Here is a 20,938-nt window from a genome sequence, read left to right as displayed (position 1 = left end):
CTCGAAGCATCAGCTGGCATTAAGCCCCAGAAAGAGCTGTGATGGGTCCTGTGGACAGATGGCACATGTGTCCGGCTTCTGTGGCTGTGACAAGGTATCTGACAAGAACAACTGAGAAATGTGTCGTGGCTCATGGTTTCCAAGGGTTCTGTCCACCTTCTTCTGGCTCCTGTGTTTCAAGCCTATGTGGGGAGTGGGGTGGGAGCTGAGGGTGGGGGTGGGGGGGGTTGCAATTGAGCATTCCGGCAGGAGCATGTATGCAAAGCAGCTAGCCTAGTGGTGGAGAGAGGCAGACACGGAAAGAAGCTGGGGACAAGATACAGAGTGCCATCGCCCTCAGAGGTTTGTGCCCAGTGGTCCTCCTCCAGCCAGGGCCCCACTCTTGATGGCCTCCTCAGCTGTGAAGTCACCAGTAGGTTATCTGATTATGAAGTCCGCAATTTACCGGCGTCGTTCAGCTGGCGTCCTGGGTGTCTGTTGCTGTGTTAAGATTCCATGATCAAAAGAAACTTGGGGAGGAAAGGGTTGACTTGGCTTACAGATGCCAGCCCGTCATCGAGGGAAGGAGCTTGAAGCAGAAGCCATGGAGGACCCAGGTTTCCTGGTTTGCTTGCAGGCTCAGGGCCACCTGCCCAGGGGTGGTACTGCCCGCAGTGTGCTAAGCCTTCCACTATCAGTTAATAATCAAGAAAATGCCTCCGTAGACCTTCCCGCAGGCCAACCTGGTGGAGGCGATTCCTCAGCTGAGGTTCTGTCTTCCAGTGTATGTCGAGTTGACAACCAGGATTAGCCATGGCAACTGGGGACTAAGTGACAACACAGTGGCCTGGAGACACGTTTGGGCACGACACCTTAAGACGGGCCCACAGGTCCTGCAAGTCTAGCTGCCCACGTGAGTGTTAAGTGTAGGCTTTGAAAAGGGATTCTAGTCCAGCATCCAAAACCTCAGCACAGTCACATGCATGGAGGCCTTAAAGTCCATGGCTCACTGCTTGAACCAAGGACACAACAAAGACTCAGCTGTGTGACAGATTTCCCACAAGGAGTGAAATTGACTGCAAGGAATCCCTGTCTCCAAAGTCCACAGACTGGTGGACATAACGTAGGGGGTGGGAGGAGGGAGGGAAGAGGATCGTGAGCATGGGGGGGGAGCACAGTCACAGTGAAGGGGAAGAGGAGGAGAACATGATTATGGTGCAAAGGGAGGAGGGACAGGGAAGACTCTAAGAGAGGGAGTGGTGCAGGGGGAGGGGTGGGGGAGGGGGCCCTGGACACCAGGCTGGATGCTTGTCTATGTTGTTCGATCATTGTTTGCTTTTAGAGGCAGGGTTTCTCAGTGTAGCCCTGGCTGTCCTAGAACTCTGTCTGTAGCCCAGGCTGGCCTTGAACTCACAGAGATCCGCCTGTCTCTGCCTCCCGAGGGCTGGGATTAAAGGTGTGTGCCGCCATGCCCGGCAGTCAATGCCATTTTAAACAATATTAAATGCACCCAAAGCTTCCCAGCATTGCTGATGGGGCTTTGTAACTTGCTGTCATTTTGTAAGTCCCGCCCATCACTTTCAATGTGTCCCACTCACATTGTTGGCAGTTTATTTTCATATTAATTTTTAGGGCAGCTTGGCAGGGTTTCCTCCCTCATCCTGTGTCACCTGTTGCAGCAAAAACCACTAAAAACCTCTCTACTGCTGGAGGAGGGTGCGTGGACACAAATGTGTCATTGTGAAAACTCCTCAGGGTTCAGGCATCAGAAGCTGGTTAACTAGGCAGCAAAGGTAGTTGAGTAGGGTCTCAGCATGCACGAGACCCTGAGTCAGACAGCACACACACACACACACACACACACACACACACACACACACACACACACACACGCGCGCGCACGCGCACACACGCACACACACTCACACACACTCACACACACACACACACACACACCAGGGGGAAAATAAAACAGATTCAGTGTCTGTCACCCAAATGCTTGGGGCCAGAAATATGTTTGATTTTTTTTTTGTTTTCAGATCTTGGAATATTTGCACACATTTTAAAAAACCAATCTGAGGGCATGAGACATTTTCCCCATGATTCCTACACATTTCCTGTTCACCTTAGGCTTGTAGTCTAGAAAGGGTTTCATACATATCTTCAGTGCACATGCTCTTTGAGTATGACCTGTCACCCGAGGTCGTGGGTGGAACCTACCTATTGTGGCGTCATAACAGCTCTCAGAAGTTTCACATTTCAGATCTTTTTAGATTCCAGATTTTCAGATTAGGAATGCTTAGCCAACTCTGTGTGTGTGTGTGTGTGTGTGTGTGTGTGTGTGTGTGTGTGTGTGTGTGTGTGTGTCTGTGTGTCTCTGTGTCTCTGTGTGTGTGTGTCTGTGTGTGTCTGTGTGTAGGGGAATCAGTATTTCTAGCTTGCTCATCAGGAACCCATATCTGCAGGCTCATTCTTGTCTCTTCCCTAAGCTCCAGTTCAGCCTGTTCATAGGGATTCCAACCTGTATCTACTCAGAGCACCCAAGCGTGTCACCTGGGCCAAGGGGCATTTCCCTGTCACATTTCTTACTGTCTCATCACTGCCTGCTCTGGGAAAGCCAAGAGAATCTTAACACAGCACTGAGGGAGAGCAAGCCCGGCCCTGACCATGTTCCCCACTGAGAGAGAGGTAGAACTTAGGGCATGGGGCTTGGGGTGAGGCCGGATGATGGGGAGCATTCCAGGCATGCCGAGCTGAGGACTGGCTCCGCCTGGTGGGTGGTGCCTCCGGAGGCCCCTGGCTGACCCTGCACGAGAAGGATGTTCCTCTGCCCCCAGACTCCTACGTGGCAGCAGAGTTCAATAAGGCCATCAGAGCCTTCCTTCTGTTCATGCTATTGTGGGGAGTCCCCTCTGGGTTGGGGTGGCATTACCATGCAGCCCCAGCGGGACGGCCGTCACTGGTAGCTTTCCTGAGCAACTGAAGGAGGGGGCAAAAGGAGCAATGTCCTCTCTATGGCCCCTCTTTGAGCTGAGGATCAGAGTCCAGGGCGCCTTCCTTCCCCGCAGTGCGGTCTGCTGCTGCACTACCATAACACGACCCTTGAGGAGGTCGCTAAATCACTCGGGGCCGTCTCTGCTGCCTCACCCAAGAAGGGTGGTTGGCCACGCCTCTGACGATGAACAGGCACACCGAAGAGGCCAAGGAGGTCAGCACAGGCAGCTCAGCCCCTCTGCCTATCTCGAGCCGACTTGGAGGACGGCGGGCCACCTGCACACACTTTCCCAACCGCAGGCATCTGCCTCCTGTTTCCCCTGAGTTCAAAGGCAGACAGCTGGCAGGCAGAAGCAGGGTGGCTAGCCTGCAGTTGGGTGTGTTGTCTGTCTGGACAAACTGGCCTGGAGGGGAGGAGGTGTGGCCCTCTGGCCCAGCCTTGACCCAGCCCAGCTCTGATTGAAGCCATGTGAGGGCTGGGTGGGCAGACAGCCAGGACTCTGACCCTGAACAGCCAGGACTCTGACCCTCAGGAGAGGTGCAGTGGACCTTGGATGCCAGAAGGTCTGCAAGCCCTTTGCGGGGCTGGGCACATTCTCCTGGGCTGAATAGTAGCCCCAGCTTATACAAGGGCCGGCAGGGCTTGTGTCTGAGCTGCACGGCAGTGTATTCAGCTCAGGGGGGACTTCAGCTATAGAGGCTGGGACGGAGCTCTCGGAGCACCTCAGCCGGTCAGAGAATGGCAGTGACCTTCAGGGAGCTCCGTAGTTTTACAAGTGGACCTTCTGTATCCCGGGCTAGCCAGTTACTCAAGACTCCTGGCTGCTACGGGACTTTCCACCCACCTGTCTAATGTAGGGTGTTTATTAAAGGTTCACATGTGGGTACCAGGTCCTCCAGAGCCATGATGGCCACAGGGGAGAGATCAAGGCCCAGCGGGCTTCAAAGCTGGGAAGAAAGGCAAGAGAAAGGCTGTGGTGGACTGCCCACATCTTCTGGAGAGCAGCCTGTGTGTGTGTGTGTGTGTGTGTGTGTGTGTGTGTGTGTGTGTGTGTGTGTGTGTACCTAAGGAGAACAGCCCCCTACAGGGCTGTGGACACGGGTGGGCATGCCAGTAGCATTAAGAGGTACTATCTTTGTGATATCTGGGTGTCTCCCACCCCAAATATTTAGTATCTCTCCTGCAGCATGCCTACCCATCAGCACTACAAACAGATAGGCGTGAGCCTCACACCCCCATGTGGGCTAAGCTCTGGTCCCCAACTCCTGGACATGGCATCCTGGCGTAAATGGTCTTTTAACTACTTTGAAGCCCATCATTGCCAGGACTGGCTGAAGCCCCTGCCAGGCTGCAAGAATGACATACAGTGTGTTTCATGGAGTGTGGAACAGGGATCTTTACAGCCTACTATCCTGAGGTCATCCCTATACATACATTGCACAGTGCCCAGTGTTCCATGCGTGTCACACAGTGCAGAGTGTTCACGGTACATGGTAACACACAGTATACACTGCTTGGTCCGTGGCAAGCTGGTGCTGGTAGCTGCTTAAATTCTGGGGGGTGGACCCTGCCCTAAGTGGGAGCTCACCTCACCTACTCTATCTATGGACACGGAGTCCTCTGCCCTCCTGAATATAGGTCTCTTATTCTCATCCTGATTCCTATCTCATTGCCCAGAGGAACCCTGGTATGCTTTGATGGGCTTAGGGAATGAGAAGCCTTGCTGAAGTGCAGATCTGGAAGTCGGGGTCTAGAAGATAGAGAGAGCTAAAGGATCCACAATGTCCACGCACATTCTGTGTGAAGAACGTGGGTGGAGGGGACTGAACCAGAACTCCAGATGAGTGTCTCAGCAGCAAACCTCACAGGGATTTGATGGAAATTCTGTAAGAAGCAATGAAAGACATACACCCCAGCTGTCTGCTCCCAAAGTTCTTGGCCAAGTGAACCCAGCCATCTAATGGCCTCCTCCTAGAGTGAGGCCCAGGTCTGCCCTGGTCCCATCTCCTTCTTTCCCATCATCTTGTCCAAAGGGACCAAGATTGGAAGATGAAAATGTTAAGAGAAATGCAGGTAATGGAAGGCAGTAGGCAGCCCCCCCCCCGCCCCCGCGCCCCCCATGGCCTCTGCATCGGCTCCTGCCGCCAGGCTCCTGCCGTGTTGAGTTCCTGCCCTCACTGCTTTTGATGATGAACTGTGAGTAAAATAAACCCTTTCCTCCCCAAGTTGCTTTGGTCATGGCGTTTCATCACAGCAATAGTAACCCTAACTAAACATGACAATAAAATATCCCAGCATGCAATTTTCCTGCTTCACAACCTCCTGAAGCATATCTCCCACGACCCCTGAGTTACAAGGTTTGGCCAAGAACAGTTGACTCAGCCCTTTACTCTGCCTAACATTGAAATATCCAACAGTTCCAGCTTAGGCACCACCTTCAGATATCAGCCTCTTCATGCCTCAGCTTCTGACAAGGCCTGGCCAGGTGCCCCTGGGCACAGCAGCAGTGATACCCGGCCTCCACTTCTATCTACCTTTCTCCATCCAAGCAGAGAATCCTGGGTAGTGCTTATTGGTGCCATAGCCCTTGGAGACCAGTCCATGGTCCCAAGTGGATACTGCTCACCGACCCCTCTCCAGTCTCCTGCTCAGGAAGCTGTGTGAAAACTTTCCTCAAGAGGGGATTTAAGGGTTGGGGATTCAACTCAGTTGGTAGAGTGCCTTCCTAGGGTGCATAATGCCTGAGTACCTCCCAAACATTGCCCAAGGCCAGCCTGGGCTACATTAAACCGGGGGTGGGGAACCTGTAAATATGCACACTGCTAACATTGGTATTCTAGGTTTTATAACTGGATGTAAAGGAACAGGTTGTATCATTCCAGATACAACACCAGTGGGAGATTTCCCACCTCCTCCTCACCACGGCTAGATAGATCCCCCAGATAGAAATCCAACAAAGAACTTCAGAGTCAACTGCACCACACAGCAACAGGACTTCAGGGACACCAGCAGAGTCGTCTCACCCAGTAGCTTGGTATATGAATTCTTCTCAGCAGCCCATGGGACTTTCTCCAAACAAGATCAGATTTTAGGCCACGAAGCAAGTCTTAATAAACAGAGAAAAAGAAATAATTGTATAACCTTTTCCAATCAACATGGAATAAAACCAGAAACCAAAAAGAGAAACCATGCAAAGTTATGAGCACAGGACAGTGCACTTTGAGTGGTCACTGAGGAAGTCTGGGAGGAAATATGAGATTCCTAGAACTAAATGAACACTCGATCACAACTTCCAGAACTTCCAGGGAAGGCCATTGGTTCTGAGGATGGTTCATAGATAGGAGCTCCTGCACTGAAAAATCAGAGACTGGGCAAGCCACCGAACGTTGCCACTCACGCCCTTAACACAAGAACACGTGGAGCCCCAAACCAGCAGAATAACAGAAATAACAACGATCAGAGCTGAGAATAATGAAAGGGAGACAAAAATACAAATCAATGGGGCGAGAAATTGGTTCTTCCAAAAAAGATGAACGAAATTGACAAACCCTCAGCCAAACTAACAGAAAGAGAAAGAAGGGCTCAGATAAAAAACGAGAGGGGAAGGGAGTATGTTATAGTAGATACCACTGAATCTACGATCATTAGGGCACATTTGGAAAGTTTCTATCCTAATAAATCAGAAAACTGTAAGAAATAGATTTATCTCTCAACATATGTAACCTACTAATAGGCCTAAACAAAACAATAGCAATCAATGATCAGAAGTGGTAACCATTTCCCTGCCAAAAGCCCAAAGCCATACAGACTCACTGATGAACTCTACCAGGCCCTTAAAGAGCTACCCGGTTTGGCATAGTGGAACACACCTTTCATTCCAGCACTCAGGAGGCAGAGACAGGGGGATTTTTGTGAGTTTGGAACCAGCCTGGTCTATATAGCAAGTTCCAGGATAGCCAGAGCTACACACTGAGACCCCGTCTTAAAAAAGAAAATGAACTGACAAATAGAGGCTATAGAAATAGATGACCTGAGTTTGAATCCAGCACCCATGTTGGGTGGCTCATAAACACCTGTTAACTGCTGTTCCAAGGTATCTAACATGCCTCTCTTGTCTTCACAGGCACACACACACACACACACACTTACATACACACACATATAAATAAAATAAATCTTTTGAAAAAAAGAAAAAGAATTGACAAATGGGACTGTATCAAATAAATGTTTCCACACAATAAAACAACAGCACCAGGAGCCATCCTATAGAATGGGAGAAAAAAATCTTGCCAGCTATTCATCCTACAAAAGATTAATACCCAGAATATACAAAGAACTCAAGTATAAACACCAAAAGAGTGAAGAATATATTCAGTAAAAGGGCAAATTAACGAAATAGACACCTTTCTAAAGAAAAAGTACAAATGGCTAATTGACACATGAAAAAAAGTTCAACTTCCTAGCCATTAGGAAAATGCAAATCAAAACTATGTTGAGATTCTGTCCCACCCTAGTTATAATGGCTCTCACCAAGAGAAAAAAAAATGTCATGGTACTGAAAATGTACAGCAAAGAGTGGGAGATTCTTCCACACTGTGGAGGAAAATGTACATTAGTGTAGCCATATTGAAACCAGTATGGAGTTCCTAAAATACTAAAACTGCTGCTACTGCATCATTTAGCTACACTATTTCCGGGCAGACACTGAGAGAATTCAAGCTCAGCATACCATGTTTATTGTGTCACTATTTGCAGTAACAAGGTTGTAGAGCCAGCCTATGAGATAATGGATAAAGAACAGGTGATACAGATCCACATGCAATTTTATTCAGCCACAAAGAAGAATTAAATTGTCCCATTTGCAGGAAAATGGATGGAACTGGAGCTCATCATGTTAAGCAAAATAAATCAGGCTCAGAAAGACAAACAGTGTGTATTTCCTCTCATTTATAGACTCTTGAAGGGGGAAAGACATGAAATAAGGATGGGGTTACTAAAGAAGAGGGAAAGAATTTGGAGAAAGAGAGGATAAAATGGGTGTCTGTTTTAGTCTGTGTTCTATTGCTGTGAAGAGACACCATAATGAAGGCCACTCTTTTTTTTTTTTTTTTTTGGTTTTTTGAGACAGGGTTTCTCTGTGTAGCTTTGCGCCTTTCCTGGAGCTCACTTGGTAGCCCAGGCTGGCCTTGAACTCACAGAGATCCACCTGGCTCTGCCTCCCGAGTGCTGGGATTAAAGGCGTGCGCCACCAACGCCCGGCAAAGGCCACTCTTATAAGAGAAAGCATTTAATTGGGGGCTTGCTTACAGTTTTGGTCCATTATCATCATGGTGTGGAGTGTGGTGGCACTCAGGCAGATGCTGGAGCAGTAGTTAAGAACTACATCCTGATCCCTAGACAGAGAGAGATTCTGGGTGTGGCATGGGCTTTTAAAACCTCAAAGCCCACCCTCAGTGGTAAATCCTCCAACAAGGCCACACCCCCTGATCCTCCTAATCCTTTCAAACAGGGCCACTCCCTGGTGACTAAGCATTCAGATATATGAGCCTGTGGGGGCCATTCGTATTCAAACCTCCACAGTGTCCTAGTTTGCTTTCTCTGGGACTGCGGTAAACACCATGACCAAAAGCAAATTGGAGAGGAAAGGGTCTGTTTCATCTTTTCAGCTTACAGTCCATCATGAAGTAAAGTCCGAACAGAAACTTGAGGCAGGAATACAGATGCAGGAACTGAAGCAGGGGCCATGGAGGATCACTGCTTACTGGCTTTCCCTCCATGCTCCCATTCTTAGACCTCCCAGAACCACTCGCCCAGGGGGCTGGGCCCTCTCACATCCATCATTAGTCAAGAAGATGCCCCCATAGACTTGTCGTAGGCCAATCTGATGGAGGCATTTCTCAAGTGCAGCTCCCTCTTCCCAGATGACCATAGTTTGTGTCAAGAAATTAACCAGCACAGAGCTAATAGTGGGGAAAATATGATTAAAAGACATCAGATGCATGCTTGGCAACGTCACTATGCAAACCCACTACTTTGTATAATTAATAAGCACTAATCGAACGAAACAAAGGCTGGGAGTGTGGGTCAGTGGTAGAGTACTTGCCTAGCATGTACAAGGTTCTAATTTCAACCCTCAGCACCACAAAAATGTACACATAAAATTTACCGTCATGACCACTTTTCAGTGTATAATTGAATGGTATAATACATTCGTAAGTTTGCACAAACACCAAGGCTGCCTGACCCCTCTTTCCATCTGTAAAATGAAAATATACCCACCCAACAGCAACTACCAGTGTCCCAGCAATCACCATTCTACTCTGTATCTTTATAATTTTGACTCAAATAAGTAAACCAATCAAACACAGTGAAGAGCAGAAGGACAAAGAGCAAAAAGTAAAATGAAAATAGGAAAGTTAAGAAGCAGCTGGGGGTGGTAGTGTGTGACTGTGATCTCAGCACGTGGAAGGCAGAGGCAGAGGGTCATTGAAGCCAGCCTCAGTGGCCAGCCAGGACTACAGTGTGAGACCCCCATCTCAAACAAACAATCAGAAACTCGAGAAAAAAGAAAAACATTGTGCTTTACTGAAACAAAGAGGAAGAGAAGGAAGAGAAAGGGTGGGGAACAGGAGAAGAAGAAGTGAGAAAGGAAAGGAGGGAGAGGGAGAAGAAAGAAAGAGGAAGGGGAGTGGGGGAGGAGGAGAAAATGCAGAGAACATTAAAGCGCCCTCACACTTTTTTCCGAGTATCCCCCTTTTTATTCCTACTGTGAGTAACTTCTTTGGACTTGCTCTCTATTTCATAGATTCTCCCTTTAGCTGTGTCTAAGCTCTTGCTAATGCCATTCAGTCAGCTCTGAATTTGAGGTTTCAGGTTTTTAATTTCTAGAAGTTCCATGGTGGTTCTTAAAAAAAAAAATCTTAAATGTATACCGTCCAGTTGTTGAGAAAATAGAAACTTAGAGGCTCAGCTTGGATTCTTCTCCCTGACTTTAGCACAACAAACCATGTGCTTTATCGTCTCCGGCTGCCAATTCAGGTGTCTGAATTTCTTCCATCTGTTTTGGGCTGCTTCTCAGTCATCATATCTACTCTCAGGTTTCTTGCATCTTTGCTCCTGGGCTGGAGAAGTATCTAAATGTTATTTGCAGAAATAAGCAACAGCGAGGGTAATGTTTTCACCGTCCCACAAAGATTGTGTTTACATTTGCTGGACACACAGATACCCCAGCCACCTGCACTTACACTGAGCTTGAGGGCTTTAGAACTTGACACTTCCTGAGTTTAGGGCCTGAGCCGCCCAGATGATTCTAAGCTGGGCTGCTGGCCATCAGAAGGCTGACTTGCCTCTGCCCATCCCCTCACCCTTCGGGTGCACCCCTCTTTGTTTTCAGTCAAAAGAAGGTGTGGTTGAGTATGATCCACACCCTTGATGGGTCCTGGACTCCTATTTGTTTCCTTAACCCAGAAAGATGCCAAAAATGACAGAGTCCCTTCCTGGCCCTTCCTGAAAGGGCGGGATAGCCTGGGTGCCAGGATCTCCTTGCTAGCCTAGCTTACTCTGGAGAGTCATCACCATGCTTTAGATATTTCCTGCTTCTATGGAGATGGCATTTGTGTTCTGTGGTGAGTTTTTCCTTGTCCTTATTAGGAGGGCTGGTCTCTGCTACATTGCTCACCATCACTGGAAACTTGTCTGCATTTTAATCTAAAGTTTTAAAGGACTTTCCATGGTCACTTAAGTTCAGTTCTGTATAAAGGGTGTGGTGAGATCTTATTTTTTCCTCTCTGCAGATCCTGTGTCCACTAGAATTCCCACTGACAGTCCATGCCTCTTGAGTCATGTGTCAAAGCTCTGTATCTATAAAGCTCTAAGTCTGGGATTCATTTTTGCAATAGCTTAAAGCTTGCCTCCTTCCCCTTCAGCGGTGGGAATCTTGACTCCAAAGAGAGTGATATCATTCAGAAGTGGGGATGTTGTGGTGGGCGGGGCTCATGAACGAGGGTAGTGTTCTTACAAAAGGGGCTTCACCAGTTCTCTCGTTCTTGCATTTTGTGAGGACAGGGCCAGCAGATGCCAGTCTGTAAACCAAGAGGAGTCTGGCAGATGCAATGCTGGCCCTCTCATGGCAGACTCCCAGCCCCAGAACTGCAAAGACTACCTTCTGTTTTCATAAGCCATCACGCCTATGGAGTGTGGGGTTTGTTTTAGTTTAATGTTTTTTTCTTTAGGTTATGGATGTTTTGCCTACATGGATGTCTGTGCACTAACCGTGGTTAGGTGCTTGAGGAGGCCAGAAGACAGCATTGGATCCCCAGAACTGGAGCTGCAGATGGTTGTGAGTCACAACTCGGGTTCTGAGAATTGAACCCAGGTCCCCTGGAAGAGCAGCATTAGATCTTTGTTTGTTTGTTTGGTTTATTTTGGTTTGTTTGTTTTATTTATTTATTTTTTGAAATAGGGTTTCTTTGTTTAGCTTTGGCTGTCCTGGAACTTGCTCTGTAGACCAGGCTGGCCTTGAACTCACAGAGATCTGCCTGTCTCTGCCTCTGAAGTACTGGGATTAAAGGCATGCGCCACCACCTCACAGCTGTAGCATTAGATCTTAATCACGGAACCATCTCTAGCCCTGGAGTTTTGTTTTTAACAGCCTGAATTGATGAAGACAATTCCATTCTCTTTCTCCCCCACTTTCTATTAATTTTTGTTCTAGGCTATATCTTACTGATATTTTAATTCCCACAGCCTTATTCTTCTTGTTTAGCTTCTGTGATCTAGTGTGATTAGAAACAGCTGTACTTATGACATCAACCTTCATATCCAAGTGCACAGGATGGCTCCATCCCTCTGACTTTGACATCTCTCATAAAGTTTTGTAATTTTTCTCAGCTTTTATTACATAGCCTTATAGGATCCTCTCTTGAAAATATATTTTTTTAATTATGTGTATCTATGTGGGTGAAGTCGTGTGCACATGAGTACAGGTGCCCTCTCAGGCCATATGTGACAGACAGATCCCTGGATCTGTCTGGAGTTACAGGTGGTTATGAACTGTCCAGTGTGGGTGCTGGGAATTAAACCCCGGTCCTCTACAAGGGCAATACAAATACAGCCTTTTAACCACTGAACCATCTCGCCAGCCCCAAATATAGTTTTTTGTTGTTTCTTTTCTTTTGTTTTAAGACAGGGTCTCATTATGCAGCCCTGGCCTTGAACTCACCTGCTTCCCCAGTGCTGGGATTAAAGGCATGCACCACCATGACCAGCTGGAATCCTCCCTTGAGAGGGAAAGGACTGTAGGAACTTGTCAAAATTTGAAGAAGGAGTCGGTTTTACTATATATAAACAAAGATTTAATTTCTTAAAAAAAGGTTTTGATAGCAGATGGTGCATGTGTAAAGAGTAATAATTAGACAGATCTGAGTCTGCCGTGGAGAGAGCGAAAAGCACTGGGGTGTGTAACAGAATTCTCCCACAGAACCTGTATATCCAGGTCTGACCACGGTGCGTGTGCTCTGGGGGTGGGGGTTTCACGGGTCCCTTCTACATGCTGTCAGTTGATAGGTCCCTTCATCTGCTGAGGACGGTTACCCGCTGAGGACATCATCAAATATGCAGGCCAAGGTACTGTTGCCTGTGCCTGAGGTGAGGTCAGGCATCCTGAACTGCGTGGGGTCCACAGGCTCAGGCTCTCTGTCTACATCCACCTCTCACTAGCTCAAAGTCACCTGCTGGGGGCGCCACCAACGCATCCAGAACCTAGTCGTCACGTGTCCAGCTTGTGGCCTCACGGGGAGGAGGGGCAATGTCACATTTCCTAGTCGGCTGCCCCACCCTCTCCTGCTGGGCTGCGCCTGCGGCTTCATGGCCGCCCCCACTTCCGGCCCAGGCCCCTTGGGATCGCTGCTGCTTCTACTCCTGCTGGCTACCCCAACATGGGTCGCATCGATCAGTCACCCACACGCTAAAAGCCAGGAAAATTCATTGAGCAGTGACGTGGGTAGGTCCCCATCCCAGAGTCTGGGTGGTGGTCCTTTCTCCCCGGGTGGAACCTGGGCCCAAAGACCCGGCCTGGCCCCTCCCCACTCACCTACACGTTATCCCCTCCCCCATCCGTGGCCCGCCCCTCCCGTGGTGTGGCCTTGGCGACCATTCTGCGTTTGTTCCTCTCCTCAGCCTGTGGACAGCCAGTTCTGCAGGGCAAGATCGTGGGTGGAATGCCAGCCCCCTTTCAGAAATGGCCGTGGCAGGTCAGCCTGCATTACTCTGGCCTACACGTCTGCGGTGGCTCCATCCTCAATGCCTACTGGGTGCTGACAGCAGCACACTGCTTTAACAGGTGAGAGGTGCTGGAGCCTTTAGGGGTGACAGCGCAGGGACACAGGGAAGGAGAAGCCTGGACCTTGTGCCCGGGGCGTGGATGGCTGCATCAAGCCCTATCCACCATGGCTGGTACACTCATTCCCCTGACCCCAAGCTCCGAGCTGCTTCCCATGGACAAGCATGATGTATCCACCCTGGCTAGTGATGAGGCCAGTACCTAGGCCTGTCCTCTTCAGCATAGCCCTTCTCCACAGACTAGGCTACATCCCTACATCCCTGGGACTCGGGTCCCCATTTACTGACCCCACCCCAGGTTTACCCTCATCCAACAAGGTCCCCCACACCAGAGGCAGAGTTCTCCACAGTGAGCACAGAGCTTTCTCTGGGCAGATGGCCCTGTTTCCTGAGCCTCATCCTGTCCAGGCCCACAGCTGTGGTGTATAGGGGCTCATCAGTTTTTCAGGAAGAGGCAAGCGAGGGCCCCATGTGTGTGGCTATCTGGCTCTAATAGGCACAAACACCTGATGGTCCCCAAGTCTCCATCAGCCCAAGTCAGGACCTCTTTGAGGTCAGACAGATTGATCTGCACTGGGCTGCAGGCAGGCCCGGGCTTTTCAACCTGGCAGCCGCCCATCGGTGGGCTGATGATACAGGGGGGCTGCAGGCAGGTGGCCTCTATCCTGGTCGGCAGGGAGAAGAGGATTGAGACCTTTGATGTGTACGTGGGCATCAGCAACCTCGACATGGCCACCAGATACACGCAGTGGTTTGAGCTTAACCAGGTGATCATGCACCCCACGCATGCGCTGTTTCACCCTGCTGGAGGGGACGTGGCGCTCGTGCAGCTGAAGAGCCCCATCGTCTTCTCCGATGCCGTGCTCCCAATTTGCTTGCCGCCTTCCAACCTGAACCTCAGCAATTTGTCTTGCTGGACCACTGGATGGGGACTGGCTACCCAGGAAGGTATGAGCTAAGCATGGTCTCCTAGAAGTCGAGCATAGACTGGGTGTCCCTGACATCGGGGAAGGCGCGGAGGAGAACGACTTGAATCAAAAGATGCAGACTGTAAGGAAATAATCCGCTGCACATAAAAAAAAAAAAAAAAAAAAAAAAAAAAACCAGCTACCAGAGATGGAAATTCCGTGATGGGGTTTATGGCAGACTTGGGGGAGAATCAGTGACCTCAGAGATAGATAAGTAGAAATTATCTGTACTGAAACAGCAGCAACAAAATATGTGTGAAAGGGGAGCAGAATGTTATGAAAAAGAAACTCCCAGGAGTGTGTGGACTGGCCTTCCCTCTGTGGATGGGGCTTCCCTGGGTGGGCCAGGCCTCTCTCCTGGTGTTGGGTGGCTCTTGTACGTGGATAGGACTCCTCTTGGGGTGGGGGGTCCTTTCTGATTTGTCCTCCATTGACCAAGAACCCAAGACTATCTCTGGCTCCTGTCCTCCAGGAGCTAAGGCTTTGCCGGACTCAGACAGGCACCCTCACCTGGCAGTTCCTCTGCCTTCTCCTCACAGGTGACAGTGTGAAACAGCTACAGGAAATCCAGTTGCCACTGATCCCCAAGCTCCAGTGCCAGCTGCTCTATGGATTTACATCTTACTTCCTGCCAGAAATGTTCTGTGCTGGGGACATCAAGAATGTGAAGAATGTGTGTGAGGTATGTCTCTTCTGGATCCGAGCTGGGCTCTGGTGTGGGTAGGGGGACTGCTGGGGTGGCTGGATCCAGGCAGACAGTGTGTGACCACCACACACACTCACACACTTGTGTCAGACCTCCGTGCTGAGGCTCTGGGCTCTGTAGCAGCCAGAGAGGGGACTATATGTGTGTGTGTGTGTGTGTGTGTGTGTGTGTGTGTGTGTGTGTGTGTGTGTGTGTTTTTCGGGGGGGGGGTGTCACGAGCCACTCACTCTGCACCTGAGGGCCATACCTGGACTAATTAGATCACAGAAAGCCTCTCTTCCTTCACAGGGTGACTCCGGCGGCCCACTGGTATGTAAGCTGAACCAGACCTGGCTGCAGATTGGAATAGTGAGCTGGGGCCGTGGATGCATCCATCCCCTGTACCCAGGGGTGTATGCCAATGTCTCCTACTTTTTGAACTGGATCCGTTATCATGTGGAGAACACACCCACTCCTCCTCAGCTGCATCCCTCCTTCTCTTCATCCCCAAGAGCCATCCTCAGCATTTTTGTGAACATGCTGGCTAGCCTGTTGGTGTTGTGAGGACAGAGACACCCACCCGCTGGGGCAGCCTGTTCCTATCCTCTGTAGCTCTCCAACCCTCCCCTAGCCACCTTGTGCCTTGAAGCCAGGACACTTGTCCCAGACTCTAAGTCTGTAAAAGGCTGAGCAAAAGAAATGGAGAGGGTCAGAGATGGGCCAGGAGGGAGAGTTGGGGGACAGCTAGGGTGAGCCAAGATCTTGGGCTCTACCCAGTCAAACTTATTAAACATTTGTGAAACAAGTGCCTCAGAACTGCTAACCTCGCCTTCCTCTCCAGCCTCATTACAGACCCTTCACTGTGCAATGGGTAGGAGTCCACACATAGAAAGGAGGCCGCTCAGACACTATCAGGCAGTCTCCCACCGTGTGAAAAGAGAGGGGCTGGAGAGATGGCTCAGTGGTTAAGAGCATGGGGCTGCTCTTGTAGACGACCCAGGTTCAATTCCCAGCATTCACATGGCAGCTCCACAACCATCTGTAACTCCAGTTTCAGGGATCCAATGCCCATTTCTGGTCTCCACAGGCACCAGACCCAAGGCACGCATGAGTTACACAGGTATACATGTGGATGAAACATCCATACACATAAAATATAATGGAGTTTAGGGGAGTGGGGAGAGAAAGGTACAAAACAAACTGAGCTTTTCTAGACACGGACCTGGGCAGGCCTGTGGTCACAGCCCATGGAAGAGGATTTAGTTGATTCCGTTTAAAGATTGTCAAAAAAGAGTTTTGGAACATGGAAATATCCTAAGTGGAAAAGCAGAAAACATGAGCTGAGAATGAGCAGATAACAGGGAAGAGGCCAAAAGGCAATGTATAGAAATGAATGAGCAGAAAGCCCTACAGTACCAAGTCTGATGTCTGCAGGACCTGGGCCCCCAGATTCTGTCAGCCTCAGATAGAAAATATCCCCCCGAATTTCATCTCTGCTGAACGTGGACAGACTCCCCAAGCAATGCAGCTTCACAATGATTGGCATAGCAGCTCCACTGTGTCAGGGGTCCTAAGTCACCTAGAGATGGTTTGTAAACATGGAGGAACGATAGTGGCACATGCCTATAAGTCTGGCACTCGGGATGCTGAAACAGGAGGGTGACAAGCTTGAGGCCAGCCTGGCCTACATAGAAAGACCCTGTCTAAAGTGGAAAGGTATTTGTAGGTTCTACGGAAAGCACATTCTTTTATGAGCATGTGGCAGAGTTCTGCTACCGACCCTGCAGAGATGCCAAGCGACCACTGACTTTCAAAATGTGGCTTTTTATTTGTTTGTTTCGAGGGACAGGGTTTCTCTGTGTAACAGCTCTGGCTGTCCTTGAACTTGCTTTGTAGACCAGGCTGGCCTCGAACTCACAAAGATCTGCCTGCTTCTGTCTCCTGAGTGCTGGGGTTAAAGGCATACCCCACCACCTCCCAACAAAATGTTGCTTTTTGGAGAAAAAAAAAAAAAGGTCAAAAAGTAGGAGGAGAGCAATTATTAACTTAAGATAGAACCTGAAAACCAAAGTCCACAAAAAAAAAGACATGGAGAATACCTGCTGAAATAGAGGATGTGTAAGAACTCAAAGAAGGTATTACATGTAATTCTATGCAAATAAATAATAAAAATGTACTTTTATTAAAAAAAAAAAAAAACTAGCCCCAGCAGAGAAAGAAGGTTAAAACAGACCAGATTCCATAAACAAATGGAGATGTTTTAGAAAGTGACACCAACCCCCGCTTAGTAGAAGTCCCTGGGGACAGATTTCCTTAGGAGATGTCCTAACCTTCAGTACGGAGATGGTCCAGCACTGCTTGGACTGCTGGGAGCTCAGGTAAGAGCAGCATCCCACTTGCTGCCAGGAGCAGCTTTGGATGAAGATGCACGAACATAACCCAGTGTACAGACAAAAAAAACCCTAATGAGGGGCAGGTGAGATGGTTCCGTGAGGAAAGGTGCTTGCCACCAAGCCTAAAGACCTGAGTTCAATCCCAGGGACCTTCAGGGTGGAGGCAACTGACTCCCACAAAGTCTCCTTTAGCCTCTACGTGTGCCATTTAGCACAGGAGCACACACACACACACACACACACACACACACACAAGTAAACAATAAATGTAATGAAAAATAAATAAAAGCCCTATGGCAAGATTAACAAATAGACCCCTACTTTACTTTTCAAAACAGTGTGCTACAGTCAAATAGGACCTAATCTATCATGTGAGATTGATTAAATGTTAGGCCGGGCAGTGGTAGCACATGCCTTTAATTCCAGCACTCAGGAGGCTGAGGCAGGAGGATCTTTGTGAGTTCAAGGCCAGCCTGGTCTACAGAGCTAGTTCTAGGACAGCCAGGGCTACACAGAGAAACCCTGTCTTGAAAAAATAAAATGTTAGGAAACACATACACATAGCTAAAATTCACCATATCAATTGTTCTGCTGTGGAGACTTCCAGTGAGAAAGCTTTTGACAAATTCAAAAGCCATTTCCAGTTTTAAAAACAGGCAGGATTATATGGATAGGAAGATGTGTGCTTGGATCCCTCAGTCTCAACCTGGCAGAGTGGCATTAGACACACCCTAAGGCCTGAAATACAGGGAGGCTGGAGCATCCCCACTCTGCTCCCAAGTCCGTCACCACAGCCACACAGAGGACTCATCCCAGGAAACAGAAGGAACGGTTTGAGTCATCCTTTGTAGGAAAGTGAGAGTTTACCATGGGCACCAGCCGCTTGTGAAGAGAAACACTTCAGAAGTGGCTGTGCCTCGGTAGGAAGCGCAGGCTGGCAGGGAAGACTGGAACAAGACTCCACGCCTGGAGTCCCAGCACAGCACGTGGAAACAGAGAGGAATCTCTTAAACGCCGCTACAGATGGAGTGTCTCACAAAGAATATGTGTTTCTTCGGCTCACAGTCTAGAGCACGGTGTTAGTTACCATACCGTGGTGGATGACACCCTATCACGGCACAGCAGCATTCCAGACAGTGCTGCCCACCAGTCACCCCCCCCTTAACCCACAAATCTAGAAGTTCGCGAGTGATTAATCCACCATGAGACCTGTTCCTCAGCATCCAGGCACCTCTACATGTAACTGACATATGGCTTAGGAATTCACTGTCTGACATGTGTGGGTATGGAGGTATAGCTAAGCCCCAGCACCCCTAAAACAGCAAAGAATCAAAGAAAAAGTAGACTTGAGGCTATGGGTGTAGATGCCTATATACTTGCCTAACATGAATGAAGCTTAGGGCTGGATCCCCAGCACCATATAAATCAGGTGTGGTGCCATACACCTGGGATCTCAGTACTTGGAAGATGGAGACAGAAGGGTCAGGAGTTCAAGGTCACCTGTGGCTTAAATTTTTTTGACACAGGTATTGTCTCAAAAAAAAAAAAAAAGTAGGTTCTGCCGGGCAGTGGTGGCACGCACCTTTAATCCCAGCACTCGGAAGGCAGACAGGCGAATCTCTGTGAGTTCAAGGCCAGCCTGGGCTACAGAGCGAGTTCCAGGACAGGCACCAAAAGCAAAACAGAGAAACCCTGTCTCGAAAAAAAAAAAAAAAAAGTAGGTTTTAGGTCGCCGCGCCGCCGCCGCTCCCTAACTCCAGCACCGCCTCTCGCTTGCAGAGCTCCGGCTGAAGGAGAAGGGGATAAGTAAGGAGGTGCCCATACCATGGCTCGTACAAAGCAGACTGCCCGCGAATCCACCGGTGGTAAAGCGCCCAGGAAACAACTGGCTACTAAAGCCGCTCGCAAGAGTGCGCCCTATACTGGAGGGGTGAAGAAACCTCATCGTTACAGGCCTGGTACTGTGGCACTCGGTGAAATCAGACCTTATCAGAAGTCCACTGAACTTCCGATTCGCAAGCTCCCCTTCCAGCGTCTGGTGCGAGAAATTGCTCAGGACTTCAAAACAGATCTGCGCTTCCAGAGTGCAGCTATTGGTGCTTTGCAGGAGGCAAATGAGGCCTATCTGGTTGGCCTTTTTGAAGATACCAACCTGTGTGCTATCCATGCCAAACGTGTAACAATTATGCCAAAAGATATCCAGCTAGCACGCCGCATACGCGGAGAACGTGCTTAAGAGTCCACTATGAGGGGAAACATTTCATTCTCAAAATTTTTTTTCCTCTTCTTCCTGTTATCAGTAGTTCTGAATGTTAGATATTTTTTCCATGGGGTCAAAAGGTACCTAAGTATATGATTGCGAGTGGAAAAATAGGGGACAGAAATAAGGCATTGGCAGTTTTTCCATTTTCATTTGTGTGTGAATTTTTAATATAAATGCAAGATGTAAAGCATTAATGCAAGCAAAATGTTTCAGTGAACACATTTCAACAGTTCAACTTTATAACAATTATAAATAAACCTGTTAAAATTTTCTGGAAAAAATGTAGGTTTTAATAGATGATAATATAGTTTATATTCTCAGCTAGGGCAACATGAAGTAAAGTGGGATTTCTTTTGTGTTTTTGGACCTAGACAAGTTGATTTCAATGTTTACATCAAATCACAAGTAAGCAAATGTGCTCAAAATAAATTCAACGTGAAAGCCAGTGATGTAGGTCTATGGTAGTGGTGCAGTGGTAGGCAGACACACCCTGCAATCAACAAGCCACAAAAGGTGGATAATTCATGTCTGTCCAAGAACAGACCAAAGCCTGAGTGGATGGAGCCTGGAGAGCAGTACTTCAGTATGTAAATAAAAGTGAGCATGGGCCAGGCAGTGGTGGCACATGCCTGTAATCCCAGTACTCGGGAGGCAGAGGTAGGTGGATCTCTGTGAGTTCAAGGCCAGCTTGGTCTACAGAGCTAGTCCAGGACAGGCTCCAAAGCTACAGAGAAACCCTGTCTCGACAACCCCCCCCCAAAAAAAGTGAGCATGGTGGTATAAGCTTGTACTCCCATCACTCGGAAGGCTGAGGCAGAAGCATCATGAGTTTGAGGTAAATTTGGGTTATATTATAATATCCTTTAAGAGAAAACAAAAATCATAAATCAAAGTACACATGCCAGGTAGTCACACTGGAAAGATAAGAATTAACTAGGGTGGCTGGCTTCTGTCGTCCTAGGTCTCACATCCTGGCATAAAACTGCAAGGAGGTTTCACGGTGGTCTCAGCGGTGTTCACATCATTTCAGTCTATAAAATTTACATCCATTCTGGCAGCGATTGTTTAAGACCAACCGTGAGCACGTTGGGTTTCTTTTCCCAGCCTGTCCTTCAAATTTCAGGTCCAGCAGGAACCACACAGGTTCCAACTCAGGAGAGGGACTATGGGAGTGTTCAGCAGTCACACTGAGAGCCTGCCCAGTATGGTGCTGACCATGTAGTGTGTGCAGGGTGGACACTCCCCCACCCCCCCCCATGTCTGGATGTAATGACAGAGCCAGAACTCTTTCCAGTCCCTGTATGTACCAGGCCTCTC

At 48.7% G+C, this 20,938-nt stretch overlaps 2 protein-coding genes across 2 annotated transcripts; both read left to right on the top strand.

The window, feature by feature from the left end:
- Nucleotides 1-12,491: 12,491 nt before the first annotated feature.
- Nucleotides 12,492-15,771, top strand: Prss38 (serine protease 38). Its single transcript, XM_006997225.4, has 5 exons — nt 12,492-12,974; nt 13,151-13,313; nt 13,989-14,260; nt 14,820-14,962; nt 15,275-15,771. The coding sequence occupies exons 1-5, from the start codon at nt 12,839-12,841 to the stop codon at nt 15,527-15,529; spliced, it is 969 nt and encodes a 322-aa protein (XP_006997287.1). The 5' UTR covers nt 12,492-12,838; the 3' UTR covers nt 15,530-15,771.
- Nucleotides 15,772-19,167: 3,396 nt separating this feature from the next.
- On the top strand, nt 19,168-19,902 carry LOC102928306 (histone H3.3A-like). The gene has a single exon (XM_006997224.4). It carries the CDS (start codon nt 19,184-19,186, stop codon nt 19,592-19,594), a length of 411 nt encoding a protein of 136 aa, XP_006997286.1. The 5' UTR covers nt 19,168-19,183; the 3' UTR covers nt 19,595-19,902.
- The last annotated feature ends 1,036 nt before the right edge of the window (nt 19,903-20,938 follow it).

Source organism: Peromyscus maniculatus, chromosome 8 (assembly GCF_049852395.1).
Source record: "Peromyscus maniculatus bairdii isolate BWxNUB_F1_BW_parent chromosome 8, HU_Pman_BW_mat_3.1, whole genome shotgun sequence".
Lineage (NCBI taxonomy): Eukaryota > Metazoa > Chordata > Mammalia > Rodentia > Cricetidae > Peromyscus > Peromyscus maniculatus.
This window is presented reverse-complemented; position numbering and strand designations above follow the sequence as displayed.